The sequence below is a fragment of the Hippopotamus amphibius genome, chromosome 1 (genome assembly GCF_030028045.1).
Source record: "Hippopotamus amphibius kiboko isolate mHipAmp2 chromosome 1, mHipAmp2.hap2, whole genome shotgun sequence".
NCBI lineage: Eukaryota > Metazoa > Chordata > Mammalia > Artiodactyla > Hippopotamidae > Hippopotamus > Hippopotamus amphibius.
Genome location: NC_080186.1, coordinates 46,975,150 through 46,989,809, shown reverse-complemented (window position 1 = coordinate 46,989,809; position 14,660 = coordinate 46,975,150). Strand labels below are relative to the sequence as shown.

The 14,660-nt window shown below is 35.4% G+C and overlaps 1 protein-coding gene across 1 annotated transcript; it reads left to right on the top strand.

Annotated features, from left to right (window-relative positions):
* The first annotated feature begins 517 nt into the window (after positions 1-517).
* Positions 518-1,035, top strand: LOC130859128 (60S acidic ribosomal protein P1-like). Its single transcript, XM_057746461.1, has one exon. The coding sequence runs from the start codon at positions 635-637 to the stop codon at positions 977-979; it is 345 nt and encodes a 114-aa protein (XP_057602444.1). The 5' UTR covers positions 518-634; the 3' UTR covers positions 980-1,035.
* The last annotated feature ends 13,625 nt before the right edge of the window (positions 1,036-14,660 follow it).

The following is a 14,660-nucleotide window of genomic DNA, read 5'->3' as shown; positions in this document are numbered from 1 at the left end:
TTATTTTGAAAATATGGCATCTTATCATGTTCATAAACTCATGGGAGCTGTTGAATACCATTTACATAATTTTTATTAGGGAAAAACATGATGCTGTAATGATAAACCTGAATTCAGTTTAAGTATGATTTGTTCATCTTAATGCCTCCCAGTAGAAATTTGTTTCTCAAGGTCAAGTTTCAATCTTAGTTAACTTTGTATTCTCAGCACCCAGCACAGGAATTGCAATGTATTATGCAGTAGATGCCAACTAAATGCAGTCTTGTTGAATGAATGTTGAATAAGAAACCATTTGTGATCTCAGCACTTAACCCCATGGTCCAGTGTGCTAACATATTTTTGAATGGTTGAATTAAGTATACAAAATAGTGTACAACTCAGGGGTCTGGCTAGGCATAGGCAGGAATGGGTCTAACTACAAGGAAGGGAGGGAAGTGGGATTTTAACATGGGGAGGAATCTGGTCAGAGCACAGTGCAATTACAGCTACTAAAAGCAAACCCAGCTCTTTCCTCAGCTGTCGCTAAGGTGCTCGGTCCTTCTGAGGAAGCTAAGGCCGCGTTGGGGTGAGGCCCTCACTTCATCCGGCGACTAGCACCGTGCCCAGCAGTCCCCGCCTAGCCCTCGTCCGCGCCATGGCCTCCGTCTCGGAGCTCGCCTGCATCTACTCGGCCCTCATCCTGCACGACAATGAGGTGACGGTCACGGAGGATAAGATCAATGCCCTCATTAAAGCAGCTGGCGTAAATGTTGAACCTTTCTGGCCAGGCTCGTTTGCAAAGGCTTTGGCCAATGTTAACATCGGGAGTCTCATCTGCAATGTAGGGGCTGGTGGACCTGCCCCAGCAGCTGGTGCTGTGCCAGCAGGAGGTCCTGCCCCCTCCACCACTGCTGCCCCAGCTGAGGAGGAGAAGGTAGAAGCAAAGAAAGAAGAATCTGAAGAGTCTGATGATGACATGGGCTTTGGTCTTTTTGACTAAACCTCTTTAGTAACACGTTCAATAAAAAACTGAGCTCTTTGCTGCTGTTGATCTTACTGATTAAAAAAAAAAAAAAAAAAAAAGCAAAGCCAGGGGCTTGGGGATTCTATTTTCTCCAGCCCCCAGATGCCACTTACCCCCATCATTGATTTCAAATACTTCACAGAGTCACCACTAAATGGAAACAGATCATCCTGGCTTTGCAAATATGGAGACAGAGAGGTTAAGTAAGTTGGCCCATATCTCTTTGTATGGCTGAGAACTTGAAGTCAGTGTCATCATTTACAATTCGTCTTTCAGACCACCTACTTTCTCATTCATGTGCTATGTTTCCCTGAAGAGTACACACTTGAGAATACTTCGCCTGGAGTTTGCGCTAAGAACGTTTACTAAGATTAACACAAACTTCATCATGTGACCTAGGAATAAAAAGGGTCATAGGGGAAAAAACATTTCTGAGAGGAGGAGGAGGCGGTAATGTGAAGTAGTTGAAAGAGCTGGGAGACTGTGTTTTATTCCCAGTTCTGACACTAACTGTGTGGCCTTGGAGAGAAATCATAAAGCCTCTACAGACCTCAGTTTCCCGATCTCAAAAATAAGGGGATAGTGGAAGCTAGTCTCTGCGGTGTGATGTAGTGAGTCTCTATAAGATTCTCCAAGTAAATTAGTGCACAGAAAAATATGAGGTCTTGGGAATACTATCCAAGAGCCATCAAGAGAGAAGGTAAGCCAAGTTCACAAGGCGATTTAATCCTCAGAAGCAAGACCCAGCCAATAGCCAGACAGCCTGTGATTCCCTCTGCTATGTTTTCCTACTTTTGTGCCAACCCCAAAATGCTAAGTCATTGCTTTTGCTAGACGGATATTTTCTCATTGCATTCTGAGGATTTGAACAAATATTTTCATTTTGAGGAAAACTTTCAGAACATTTTCAAATTGAAGGTTAGGCTTGTAGGACAAGAGAAGCCTCCAGACTATAAAATAGAGCTCCCAGGTTTGGACAGACTCTGCACTTGGAGGAGGGGGAATCAGCATTTGTTTGACATGGCCCCTTCTTTCCGCTGAAACTCAAAAGGCTTTCAGCAAAGCCTGTGGGCACTGCGGTTACCATGGCAGTTCTTTTGAAGGAGCAGACACTGACAAAGCATTTAGCTTCAGCCTCATGACTGGTAACACGCTGAGGCCAACAAGTTGGCCACCTACGTGGAAAACTACAAACCTACTCCCTCCCTCACCCTCCATCTGTAGGGACGCCTGATGGAAATTCCACTTCTGGGTCACTCTCCCTTTCTTCAACTAGGCAGCTTTTTCTCCCCGCTGCAACCCCCCACCCCAGTTGCAGTTCCCCTGGGAAAAGACACTATGCAAAGCCCCAGGTCCACAAATTAAAATACTGCTTGCAGATCACCTTGTGAAAAACCCACAAGAGCTAGGCTCCCATAACTTTTCTATTTATTGTATCTTTTAAGCAAATACTTTGTTTTTCTTCATTCTGGTTATCAGATGGGAAAAAGCGAACCTCTGAGGCAGTGAGTGATTAGGGTTCTCTCACACTACTGAGTGAGAAGTGTTGTATTTAAAACAACTCTGTATAAAATTGTGCTCCAAAAGTGGTTACTCATCTAGTTGTCAGTTCATCTTCTAAGTACCATTGTATCAGGAATGGAAAAAAATAAGCTTTATGTTAATGTTTATTCACCTTTTAAAACTCATATCAGGAATTACTTCCTCCAAAAAGCCTTTCTTAATCCCCAGATTAGAGACTTTTCCTCTGACCTGTGTTTCCATGGAATCTGAACTTTGCTTTGTCACTTGACAAAATATATTAAAATTGTGTTTCTGTCTCTCGAGTAGAGAGAGAGACATGTGTACCTCAATTCCTTAGAGATTTTGCTAAAATGCTACCTTCTCAATGAGACCACCTTATTTAAAATTTCAACCTATACTCCACCCCTTACTTTTTTTTTCTTTAAAAACTTTTATTGAGATACAACTGACATGCAATAAACTGCATATATTTAAAGCGTACAGTTTGATATTTTTTTTCTTATTAGTAATGTATGTATGGCAATCCCAATCTCCCAGTTCATCCCACCCCAACCCCCCTCCCCCAGCTTTCCCCACTTGGTGTCCACATGTTTGTTCTCCACATCTGTGTCTCTATTTCTGCCTTGCAAACTGGTTGATTTGTACCATTTTTCTATATTCTGCATGTATGTGTTAATATACAATATTTGTTTTTCTCTTTCTGACTCACTTCACTCTGTATGACAGTCTCTAGGTCCATCCATGTCTCTACAAATGTCCCAATGTTGTTCTTTTTTACAGCCGAGTAGTATTCCATTGTATATATGTACCACATCTTCTTTATCCATTCATCTGTTGATGGACATTTAGGTTGCTTCCATGTCCTAGCTATTATAAATAGTGCTGCAATGAACATTGGAGTGCATGTGTCTTTTTGCATTATTCTACCCCTTACTTTTTGTTTTTTATTTCTCATAGCAGGGTATGCTTTATGACATATTTAATTATTTATTTGCTTATTTACTTGGCTTATTTTTTTATTTTGATAGACTGTTATTTAGAACAGTTTTAGGTTTGCAGAAAATTGAGTGGAAGGTACAGAGATTTCCCATGTACCCCACTGCCCCCATGCATGCATAGATTCCCACATTATCAACATCCCCATCACAATGTGACATTTGTAACACCTGATACACCTACATTGACATATCATCATCCAAAGTCCATGGTTTACATCACGGTTCTTTCTTGGTGTTTCACCTTCTGTGCATCTGGACAAACGTCTAATGACGTGTATCAACCATTATAGTATCATCTGCTTCCCTCTTCTAGCTAGAGTATAGGCTCTACAAAGGCAGTCTTTCTTTGGTCCTTGATATATCTTAAAAACCTAAACTAGTGCCTGGCATATAGGAGGCTCTCAAAAATATTTCTTGAATAAATGAATAGGGAAAAAAGAACACATTTCAGGATTCTTTAGGTAAAAGACTAGAAGTTTATTATCCTGTTGTGGTTAAAGTTGGAAGACCAGATTACGCATATTTATGAAGTAGAGTAGGGGAATCATCGTGACTGTGCCGTCTTTAATAATATTGTTTGTTTCCATCTATTAAACCTTGAATCTGGGACAGTTATTTAACCCAGATAATGTGAAAGAAAACATATGAGAGCAGTGACTTTGGTTAAGGTTTAGTTAGCTATGAAGATTGGTTGGTGAATTGAGAGGACAAAGGGTCAAAGGAGCTATTACAAGATTTTCTTCAGAAGGAATTGATTAATCTTGTCAAGACTATTCCCCCATAGACAACGGGAAACCATTATGAGCAGGAGAGATACACAGAGCAGCATTTCCCACTAATCCCTTTAGATTCACCATGGAAAAAAAAAAAAAAGCTTTCATGGCCAAATCATGTTAGGGAACTTTGTATATTTCACAATCCATGCTAGCATAGGATTTGAGATGTTCTGCAATAAAGAATTTAATTTTGTTTAACCCAATGTTTTATTTGACCTCAGAAATCTGTTTTCGTTGTTCTTCCTTTAAACATCTGTGCAAATATTCCTCTTTTGCTTGTGAAATTTTCCTTAAAATCCTCCTTTCTTCCCATTTATCCACATATGGCCTAAATCCCTCTAAGTCAATCCTAACTTCAGAGCTAATATAGCAGTGACTTCTGGGGGAATAATATCTGTGGGAAGGCCCCAAGCCAAGGATGTCAAAATCCAATAATTATTTATTGAAAAGCAGTTTAAACGAGGGCAAAATCTTAATCTCAAAGAACTTTCTACTTCATGTTTGGATGTAAAACATAGAGAAATACCTCTACTATATGGTAGAGGATAAGAAAGATCTTAAAAGAGGTGCCATTAAAGTAAACACAGTTTAAAGATATGCAAGGGACTTGGGAATACAGGGTCAGTGAGAAGAGGAAAGAAGGTACAACTGGCTACAGAAGGGTTGGGTGAATTTTGGAAGACTATTCTGGCTTTAGGGCTAATTTTTGAGACGGCAGTGATGTCACATTCAATATATAAAGGGGGATAGAGAATGCATGCTTAGTTCCAGTAGGCATCATTAGTCATGGAACTTCATCGATAAAGTGAAAATGGCATTTACTTATTCAGCAAATATTTACTAATGTGAAGTAAATAGCCATGAGCTAAGTAAGATCAGTTTCTTTCTACTACCAAACGTCTGTTAAAATGGCCAAAGGAATTTAAATGGGTAAAAATATGCACAAAGCCAAAATAAAGAAGGATGCCTTTTATATTCCAAATACCTCAAGGAATTTCTGGTGGTGGACTGAAATAAGAAATGGCTCGATTCTATTCTTCCTGATAAAGATGTCCAGCATTATAGCAGTAAGTAAAAGAGATTCTGGCAAAATCCCATTAACAGCCCTAATATAGGTGAGAGCTAATAGTGAAGAAGAGACATATTAGTAATGGAATATGTTATTTATTATCCCCTTTGAAGGTATGAATCTACAGCAAGGGCCAGCAAACTATTTCTGTAAAGAGCCGGATAGTAAATATCTTAGGCTTTGCTAACTAAGTGGTATCTGTAGCAGTTACTCACCTCTGCCACTGTAACATGAAAACAGCCATAAATGACAGAACAGAGTATATCTGTGTTCCAATAAAATTTTATTTATAGATATTGAGATTTGAATTTCACATAATTTTTATGTCAAATATGCCTCTTCTTTTGATATTTTCCCCTAACCATTTAAAATGTTTTCTTAGCTTGAGGGTCATACAGAAATCGGTGACAGGCAAGATTTGGCCATCCTTTTCAGTTTGCTAAACTCTGGCCTACAGCATGAGAAAGTTCCGCCCAGTGGCCCCAGGCTATATGGAACAGTTCACCAAGCACTGAGAAGGGCATGGCAGGCAGCAACACCAAGAACAAGACCAGTGACAATTTCTTGATTTGCCTGGCCAAATCCAATGCTAGAAAACAATAGTCTATTACACAATAGTTTCAGCAAATGCACATATATATACATTCATGCACACATATGTTTCACAGTGTTTTTGAAAAGCAGTCTATCCAGAAGAAAAATAGACAAGATAAATGTATGTTACATATACAAGTAGGCAAAATAGATATACAAGCTACTTCTAAAAGAGTAAAAAGATCCATTTATATGTGAAAAGTTTCAATCTCATTAGAAGTTGAAAAGGAGAATAAATTAAAACAGCTCAATGCCATTTTTCACCTATCAAATTGATAAAAATTAAATAAGCATTAATATCTAGAAAAGCTAATAGGGATGTGATTACTTTCATATTGCTGGTGACAGTGTATAGTGTAATAACCATTCAACAAGCTATTCTACTGAAAGGAATTTGTCCTATTGAAATAAAAAATGACATAACAAAAATTTATGTGTAAGGATATGCATTATTGCAATGCTATTTATTATGGAAGAATGTTTGAATCAATTAAATGTTGAATAGTAAAAGATTGGTTAAGTATGGTACATCCATATGCTACAATTCTATGTGCCCAATAAAATTATTTACAGATTTTTTTTGGACATGAGAAACTGTTTATAATTTATTCTAAGTGAAACAAGAAGGTTATAAAAATATATATAGTATGGCTGCAAATTTTTAAAATTTCTGTGTGTGTGTATGTAATATGTGGTGTGTAATATATTATATTATATTATATTATATTATATTATATTATATTAATTTATGGGACTATGGAACAAAGATTGTGTAGGCATGCAATAATAACTTAACAATGGTTTTCTTTGTGTGTGGGGCTGTCTGATATATAGATTTCTATAAAGATTATTGTTCTGCATTTTATAAAATGGAATCTTATGGTACATATTCTTTTGAGTTGCTTTCTAATGTTTTGAAGTTTAATCCATGATAATGCATTTACTTTTGCTGTTGTGTAGTATTCCACTGCACGAATAGACCTCACATATTATTATGAATAGCACTCTTATAAACAGTATTTGACATGTAATGTACATGTGTAAGAATTTGTCTAAGGTATTGGAGTAAAATTTATGAATTGTAAGGAATAATTACATTTAACTCTACTAGGTTATACCAAAATGTGTGCCAAAATTCATACTTCTACCAGAAGTATATTGCTTTACTTCCACATTCTGAAAAATGCTCACCACTATATAATTGAATATTACTTCCTTTCTTTCTCTTGTTTCTATTTGGAAATCTGATTACTCATATGTTAGACCTTTCCAATATGTCTTCTATGCACCTTAATCTCTCTTTCATATTTTTCCTTTTTATTTTATTTCAGTTTCATCTCCCTGGGCTCATTTTGGGTAAAGTTTTTGGCTTAATCATCTAGTCCACTAATTTTTTTCCTCAGTTGCATATAAGCTAATTTTAACCACTCATTAAAGGTTTAATTTTAATAATTACATGTTCCATTTCTATAAGTTATTTTTGGTACTTTTCCAAATATAGTTAGTCATTTTCCCCCATTTCTTATTCCTTGCTTATATTTAAGCATCTTTAAGTTTTTAAAAAAATATTAACCATTCTTATTATATATGAATATTGAATAGTTCTAATATGTGAAGTCATTATAGTTCTGATTTTTCTGTCTACTTTTTTTGTTAACTTTCATTTTTAGTACTCTGTTTCCTTTTCTTTTTTTTTATCTTTTACTTAAAGCATGTTTTTCTTGGAGTTTTATCTGTGAAACTACTTAGTGGCATGGACTGAGTTTTTATATTTTCTGAGAAGATTTGCATATGGTTTTGCCAATTATTTTAGTTCACTGTAACTCAAGACCACTTCAAATTAAATTATTTTCATGAGGTGTTTTGTACTACAAAGTAGCAGAAATTTGGATTGAAAAATCCTTCTGAGAATTGACTTGTATTAACATTCTATGGAAAGATTTTCTTATTTCCTTTAGTTTATGAATCAAATCCCAGGCATGTCTCCTTGCTCTTCTCTATTAAGAAGTTTATTTATTCTTCATTTACCCTTCCACTAGGGGTGTAGGTCTTTGATAATCTAGATTTTTATGTGGACCCAACATCCTATTAAATTCTAAATTTGCCTATACCCTGTGTTAGTCATCTCAAGCTGCCATAACAAAATACAATGGATTGGGTGGCTTAAATAACATAAATTTATTTCATCACATTTCTAGAGCTGGAAGTCAGTTCAGAGTGCCAGTATTGTTGGTTTCTGGTGAGAATGCTCTTCCTGGCTTGCAGATGGCTGCCTTCTCACTGTGTCCTCACGTGGTGAAGAGGGAGATTAACCTCTCTCTTTCTCTTTTTTTATAAGGCTGCCAATCCTATCAAATTAGAACCATTATGACCTCATTTAACCTTAATTATCTTCTAAAAGCCCTATCCCAAATAAGATCACATTGGGGGATAGGACTTCAACATAAGAATTTTGGGTGGGGGTCACAATTCAGACCATAGTACACCTTAAACGTCAATCTCCTGATTCCTGTACATTGAACAATTATCAAAAACAAACAAACAAACAAACAAACAAGTTTAAAGCTACCAAAATGTTGCAGAAACATTTTATCCATGTTGAAAGTTATATAGAGTGCATATTATATCCCATGATTTCTGCTTTGCCTTCATGTTTGGCTCCTTCACAATTTCTTCATTATTGCCAGCTCAGTAATCCATTTTTAGAAATTGATTCTTGGTGAAATTCTCGATCACATCATTGTTTTACCTATCTTTTTCTGTAATTTGGGGAAATGTTGATCAGAGTTAATATCCTTGCCTGATTAACTCCAATATCTGGATTACCTAGGCATTTGATTTAGGTTTTTTGTTTTGTTTTCACTCTTGGTTTTCAGACATAGTACCCTATTTGACAGCATGTCTAGTAAGTTTTCACTTAATGTCAGACATTGTGTATAAAAAACTATGCAAATGATGGCATTTTTCTCCAGAGCTAGTTTAACCTTTTGTGAGCTAGGCACAGAGAGTGGGGAGTGAGCATGTAAATTCAACCAAGTATTTATCTGAGTCAAAGCTGGGTTGCTATCTTGGAAAGTACACATCTACCCTGCTTGGCCTGTGTTCCTAAGGCATAGCTCCTTAGGACTTTTAACTAAAATCGTAGTGTGTTCACCAATGTCCTTCCTTCTAATGGGTGCTGAATTCTGATCTTGGTCTTTTCAGCATGGAAAGACTGCAAAAAACTGCATTCTGCTTTTCAGGGGCTTTCTGCTTAGTCTCAGAACTTGGCAAATGCCTGAAAAGGAAAAGGGGCCATGTGTTTTCCCATCAAAGTTCTGCTAGTTTCTCTGACCCTTAACAGTGGTCTTTTGTCCAGATTTTCATCCTCTTACTCTCAAACCAGAATTGGGAAATGTCCCTAAAGAAAGAGCAGATGCAGTATATCACCCCACCGCTCTGTGGTTCTCCTTTTCCATAATTTTGGCCGCCAAAGTCTTCATTTCTTTAGCGGTTTTCTGATACATTTTCATGAGCAATTTTAAAATTTTATTTAGCTTTTATAATTGTTCTTAGTGAAAGCATTTGTATGCTACAAGCAATTTAATTCTACACATACATAGATGTATCAAGAATGCATTTAAAATATATTTATTCATATTTAATTCAACTTTGTACATTATTTTTATCAGAAAGTTTGTTCCAGGTAATGTAACATAATGTCAGAAATGAAAACTGATTAAGATAAGAGTTTTTCTGAAGATAATTATTTTTGTGGTTTATGACATGATCTATCAATAGAAGAACAGACACTGAAAGTAAAAAGTCAGCTAGATAGATATAAGACATATTGGTGATGATCTGCCATCCTTTAATCTCTAATTTTTAAATATGTGAGCATAAAATATGCATGAAGAAGGTACATAAACTTAAGTATAAGCTAAACTAATTATCATAAGCTGAACATATCCATGTAAGCACAACCCAGGTCAAGAAACAGAATATTATCTGTATCTCAAAAGTCCCCTTCTCCCAGTTACTATTTCTCCCTCCTCTAAAGGTAATAACTATCCTGGCTTCCTATCCCATTACTGAATAAAATGTTCTACTATGTGAATAAACTACTCTGTGAATAAATTATCCATTATACAGTTGGTGGGCTTTTGGTTGTTTCCAGTTTGACACAATTATGAATAATGGTCTTTTAAACAGTCTTATACAGATACTTCAATGTACCCATGCATTTCAGATTTATATATGATAAGGGATGGAATTGGTGGATTATAGAATATGTTTATGTTCAATTTTAATAGGTAATTCCAGGTTTTCTCAATAGTTGCATTAATTTACAAACTCATAGGCAGTAATTGAGAATTCTACTTGCTTCTGGCAACATTAGGCATAATTAGTGTTTTTAATTTTAGTCATATTGATGCATGTGCAATGGAATTGACATATTAATTAGCATTTCCCTGATTATTTGTTATATTTTTGGTGACCATTTGGATGTTCTCTTTTGTGATGTACCTCTTTGTGTGTCCTACCTATTTTTCTGTCTTTATTTATTAGGCCTATAAGCCATTTGTCAGTTATATATAGGGTTATAATCTTGACAGTAAAAAAAAAAAAAAAAAGATATGCTATTAATAATTATATTGGGATTTTCTTGAACAAACGTGGATATATAACAACATAATTTTTATTGTTTTAAATTAACTTTATTGAGGAAAAATTGACATACAAAAATTCACCCAGAGTGCACACTTTGATGAGATTTGACAAATCCATATACTTATGTAACTACCACAATAATTGAGATAAATTTAAAATATTTCCATCACCCCTGTGTCTTTTCATATTCAATTTCCCACCTTCACCTGACCTTAGGCAATCACTGATCTGTTTCCTGTCGCTATAAAATATATGTGTCCTTTCTAGAGTTTTGTATAAATGAAATCACATAGTATATACTATTGTATTTGGCTTCTTTTGTTCAGCATAATATTTTTGAGATTTATTCATATTGTTACCTGTATCATAGTTCACTGCTTTTATTTCTGAGCAGTATTTCATTTTATAGATATACCACAATTTGTTTATCTATTTTCCTCTTCATGAACTTTTTTGTTGTTTCCAGATTTGGGGTTATAAAGAATAATACTTCCAAAAATAATTTTGTACAAGTGTTTGTGGCAGATATATTCATTTTTCATGGTTAAACACCCAAAGGTTGAATTGTTAGGTTGTACAGTAAGTATATGTTTAGTTATTTAAGGAACCACTAAAAGTTTTTCTAAAATGTTGTATATTTTTTATTAATAGCAGTGATTTATGAGGACTCTAGTTACTATCCATCCTTAACAACACTTGGTACTGTTAATCTTTTTAATTTTAGCTTGTGTAGTGTTATCTCATGATGACTAATAATGTTAAGAATCAACAATGTTTTTCTTCTGCTGAGGAAAAAATTAATTTTCTACTAAGCCCATCCAGTGAAAATTGTATTTCAGATATAGTATTTTTTACTCTCTAGAAATTACATTCTGTTCTTTTAAAAATGTTTCCTTATTTTTTTCATGCTTTTATTTAAAGCTTTGTACATATTGAACGTATTTATAAGAGCTTTTAAAATTCATGTTTCCTAGTTCTATCACCTATGTTTTTTCTTGGTTTATTTCTATTGACAAATATTTCTGTGGATTATGAGCACATTTTTTTCTGCCTTATTGCCTATCTAATGACTTTGATTGGATACTAGATACTCTGAATTTTACCTTGTTGAATGCTGGATTTTGCTATATTTCTTTGAAGAATATTGGACTTATTCTGACAGAGAGTTTTGTTACTTGCTAAATAGCTTGATAACTTTGAAGCTTATTTTAAATTTTTTATTGTTTTATTTTAGGCCAAATCTAGAATACCTTTGCTCTATGGCTAGTTTAGTCCCAATAATAAGACATGACTCTTTTGGGATCTCTACTAAATAACCTGTGTGTTCACTCTGACTGCTGAGAAGTATTGTTTGGCTTTCAGATCCCCAGGAATTCTGCTTTATCCTGGAAATGTTCTTTGCCCAGCTTCTTAGAGTTTTGCCCTATGCATATTGATTGGTATTTTGTCAAAGACACAAAAAGACTCATATGCAGATTTCTGGAGCTCTTTCTCTGCCTAGCTCTCTCTTCTCTGATTCTTTGCTTACAAAGCCTAGTTGCCAAAGATTCCCTGAACAGAAATCTTGGCCTCTTTAACATGTTAATGTTGGGCTCTGTTTTGGTTTCCTTCTCTATAGCCTGGTCTAGAAATTGCCTCCAGGATGAAAGTAGGAGTGAGTCTAGAGCTCACTTAATTTATTTCTCTTCTGTCAGGGATTATAGGACATTGTCTGAAGACAGTTATTTCTGTGTTGAGTTCATTTTCTATCCGTTTACAGCAGAAGAGTAATCCTAGAAACTTTCACTTCCTCATAGTCAGAGGTAGAAGTTCTGGTCATCTGAATTTTATGCATAGACGGTCCCTGACTTACAATGATTCCACTTACTATATTTCAGTTTTACAGTGGTGTGAAAGCAATAGGCATTCAGTCAAAACCATATATTGCATTTTAAATTTTGATCTTTTACTTGGCTAGCGATACGTGGTACAGTACTCTCTCATGATGCTGGGCAGTGGCAGCAAACTTCTGCTCCCAGTGAGACACATGATCACAAAGTAAAAAACCAGTACACTCACAACCATTCTGTACCCAAGCAACCATTCTGTTTTTTTATTTTCAGTACAGTATTCAATAAAGTACATGAGTTGTTCAACACTTTATTATGTAATAGGCTTTGTGTTAGATGATTTTGCTCAACTGTAGGGTAATGTAAGTGTTGTGAGCATGTTAAGGTAGACGAGGCTGAGCTGTGATGTTCTGTAGGTTAGGTGTATTAAATGATTTTCGACTTACAATATTTTCAACTCACCATGCGTTTATTGGGATATAAACTGAAGATCTGTATTATAAATATCTCCTCTCACTTTGTAATTAGCTTCTACTGTTTTGATATTTGATATATGGAATTTCTGTTAACATTTAATTCTAGATATGTAAGTTGTTAATATATCTCAAAATGCACACATACCACAATTTAAAATTTAAAAAAAATTTAAAACCCTAATTCTTTGTACTTTCTAACAATGTTTATTGTTGACATCTGTGGAAATTTAAAGAAATATATATCTAATGTCTATCAAATAAATTTTAATGTATGTTTATCTTCATTTTATTTCTATATTCTTTTCTAATATAATTGCATTGTAGTTGGAAAATGTTTTAAGTGATGCAAATATTTATTTGTTGACATTTGCTGTGAAATGAGTTATGATCTTTTGTTTGATATATTTTCTAAATGCTTCTTGTAGACAGAATGTGAATTTTAAAAATTGTTGGAGTGATCCACTATTAATAAGGATTAACTTGCTAATGTTGCTTACATCTTCTCTATTCTTATTAATTTTTGTTACTTTGACCTAAAAGATACTGACAGATCTATCAAATACTGGAAGGATGACTCAACAATGGTTCCCATATATTCACATAGCCTTCAGTGTAAATGGTACCTTCTGATGCCAATTACAAATAGCAATCTTGCCAACCCTAACACCATACCCACTTTCTGTGCATTGCCTGCATGTGTAGTTCTGTCTGGGTGTGGTCCCACTGCCCTCCTTTCTGGCTCAGTGCAGAAATTGAAAACACATTCATGGTCAGTACTGGAAAAGAAGCCTGAGGGGCCAGATGATATACCCCAATATGTAGGACGAAAGCTGTGAAAAACAGGACTCTGAAGTCAAAATCCAGGCAGAAACTACTGCAACAATTATTGCAGCTAATTATTAACTTACTCTTTCAATAAATATTTCTTGAATTCTTTCCTTTGGCAAGACACCAGGGGAGGATGTGATGCTCCAAGATAATTTAAACAATTCCCTGAGTGCTAAATTCCAAGTGTCAATAAACTGTTTGCACAGACTAATAGCAGCAGAGCTTTCTCTGATGAATAAAAAGAGAGTATTGTCTTTGTTCTTTTAAAAAGGAAAAAGAAAATCACCTGAGTATTTTCCAGCTTCTCAAATGTAGTCTCAAGATTACATGGCAAAAAATTACTAAACAGAATGAGAAAAATCCAGTGGTCTCATCCATCCTGCCCTGGATGTTTTTAGAAGAGGACAACCAACAATGACAATTGCGAAACAAAAAGGAACAAAATAAACGAGGCTCCAAGAAACATTCTCAGTCTTCATTTATTGGTCTTGCAACAGTCTTTGAGTCAGAGCCAGCTAATTTGTACCAAGCTGATGTGGACAAACTTTACCAGGTGTTTCATTTCTGCTTGAGCAGTTTTTCTGAAACTCCTCTCCCTGCTTCTGCTCTCATTCCAATCCTCCAGATTTTTCTCAAAACACAGCTTTGATCATGCCACCCCTTTACCCAACCCATCAACAGATGATCACTGTATATAGAGTAAAACTTCTTAACCAACACTTTTGCCAACCTTTATCTCATATCCATTCAGTTACACATGCTGTACCCTGACCATACACTGGCAGACATCATCTTTTTGCACTATTTCCTACACACATGCAGACACACACACACACAACCCTGTTCCTCTGCTATGCCTTTGTTCATTGCCATAGCCTATGTGGAATACCAGATCACTCATCTCTTCGTTTCA